At 54.9% G+C, this 2,255-nt stretch overlaps 1 protein-coding gene across 1 annotated transcript; it reads left to right on the top strand.

Annotated features, from left to right (window-relative positions):
- The first annotated feature begins 982 nt into the window (after positions 1-982).
- On the top strand, positions 983-1,399 carry LOC102821059 (MARVEL domain-containing protein 1-like). The gene has a single exon (XM_006831460.1). It carries the CDS (start codon positions 983-985, stop codon positions 1,397-1,399), a length of 417 nt encoding a protein of 138 aa, XP_006831523.1.
- The last annotated feature ends 856 nt before the right edge of the window (positions 1,400-2,255 follow it).

Below are 2,255 nucleotides of genomic sequence, written 5' to 3' on the forward strand. Positions count from 1 at the left end.
AGAATGGAGGTGCGCAGACAGCGAGAGACCAATGATCAGGTACTAAAAAAAATAAATGTCCAATACCCGAGATTCTGTCAGGCAGCCGAGGCTGTTCTGATCCATCCCCGCCTTGATCTCTCCCAAGATGGTGGCTCCTGGAATAGTTGAGCGTTTAACTTAGAAAGCAATGGATTTCTTGATTCTGCTACAGATTTCCCTAGCTGTAAACCTTCCAGTCTTCTAAATATCCCTTTATATGTGGTTCAGAGTTCTAGCACCATGCCCTGAGCCTGATTGGTCTGGTATTGTGTGTTGTTGCTGACAGAGCTCTTCACTGCACGTGTATCCCATCTGCCCTCTTGTTGCAGGCACTGGAGGATATTCAAGATGCTCACGTCAGAATGAATGCCAATTCAACCCCAGTTCTGCTCTCCTCTCACACCAAGGAAGAACCAGGAGGTCCCGGTGGATGCCAGGAAAGGAGAAAGCAGAAAGAAAGGGGCCCAGCCAGATACTGGAGGGCGTTCATGAAGCCAGCTTCAGATCCCAGGCAGGACTAGAGCCCAAGAGGGCAAGCCAGGCGGCTCTAGATGTGGCAAACTTCACCAAGCAGAGTGGCAGGGAGGCCCAGGAAGGACTAGAGGGTGTGCCAGCCCCCCTAGGATTAAGGAATATGAGCAGGGAGTTTGGATCAGAGGGACAAGGCAGGGTGCCAGTGTGACCTGTGAGAGAAAGAGCAAGATAGCAAGAAGCTGGGAGGAGGGAGGAGGGAGGTGAAGAGAGAGGAGGGGTAAGGATAAGGGAGGGTCTGTGGGGTGGAGATAGGAAAAGAGAAAGATATGAGGGCTGGAGGGAGGAGAGAAGGAAGGGTGGAGAGGAGAGAGCAAGTGATAAGCACTTTTAAGGTAGTGTCCAGGCCACAGCAGGAGCAGTGGGCATCTCTTCCGGGCCTCCCCCCAGAGCAAGGCACTGCTGTTCCGCTGCTCCGCTCCTGGGGACCATGGACTTGGACCGGGGGTGTCTGTTCATCTTGTATGTGCTGCGGCTGCTGCAACTGCTGGTTGGGGCCACATTCATCATTCTCACCACCAAGAGCGGGTTCCAGGGCCCCGTGTACTTTGCACTCTTCACGTCTGCATTCTTCTGCCTGACGACCCTGCTCCTCTCCTTCATGACGCTGTTTGACAAATACAGGAAGCGGCTCAACATTTTTCACGATCTGTTGGCTGCTGCGCTGTACATCGCCTTGATGGGCATCATGATCGACCAGACGCTGCGCCAAAGTTACTGCAGCTTCGAGGATTACCCGCTGCCCTGCGCCTACAATGTCTTTCTTGGGGCTGCCATCTGTGGCGGATTCTGCCTTGGCCTCTACTTGCTCTCGGCATGCTGCCTAGGTTTGGCTCAGGGCCAGTAGGAGGTGGTGTGAGGCTGCCCGCTAGCACCGCGGTCCGACCACAGCAGAAGTCCCTCTGGAGAACCGTGCCCCAGTCCTTCCCGGTGATGCACTTACCCTGAGGTCCTGCGCCCTGGCAGGCTCCCCATGCCCTGCGTTTCCGCTGCCGTCTGCTCCCAGGAACCGAATCCAGACACGCAGCTCCTGCCAAACCGCGACCCCCAAGTCTAAAGCAGCGACCCCCAAGTCTAAAGCGTTGCGACCCTTGCTCCCCCTCCCCTGGCTCCGACAGGACTGCAATTCGAAGGCGGACTCACCCCTTCAGATTGGCCGCCCAGAGGAGAAATATCGTGGTTCCTTCTGCCCTGCTGTGAACTAGACATGGACAAGCTCCTCAGAGATCTGGGGAGGCTCCCCAATTGGAAGCAGCCTCATGGCGGCGCCACCGAAGCTCGCTCAGCCTGCGTTAGAGCACTTCTTCTGGCGTTTCTTTCCATGGAAGGGAAGGAAGTCTGGTGTGTGGAGGCTGCTGAAGCTGGGGACAGGCCTTGACTGGTCTTGAGTCAAGAGTTTGGGATTATGTGTCATTAACTCATTAGTCCCTCCTAGCACACCCCTTGGTGCTTCGATATCTTGTGATGGGGATCATCTGCAGAAGTGCGGATGGACACAGAGAGCCAATGGGCAGTACCTCTTGCACCTTTGGAGTCCTCTCTCACCTCTGCCTGGCTGGCCTTTTTCCAAACACATGTCACTAACTTCCTGCATTTAGTGATAGGAGCCCCTTCTCAGCCTTCCTCTCATAGGTAACTCTTTGATACAGGCCCTTAACTGCTGTTTTCTTTAAAGACCTTTCCCCAGGGCCTGGACCATCATG

This window comes from Chrysochloris asiatica, unplaced genomic scaffold (assembly GCF_000296735.1).
Source record: "Chrysochloris asiatica unplaced genomic scaffold, ChrAsi1.0 scaffold00003, whole genome shotgun sequence".
Classification (NCBI taxonomy): domain Eukaryota; kingdom Metazoa; phylum Chordata; class Mammalia; order Afrosoricida; family Chrysochloridae; genus Chrysochloris; species Chrysochloris asiatica.

Excerpts from the sequence above, each read along its gene's own strand:
- LOC102821059 (XM_006831460.1), top strand. The coding sequence starts at position 983 with ATGGACTTGGACCGGGGGTGTCTGTTCATCTTGTATGTGCTGCGGCTG.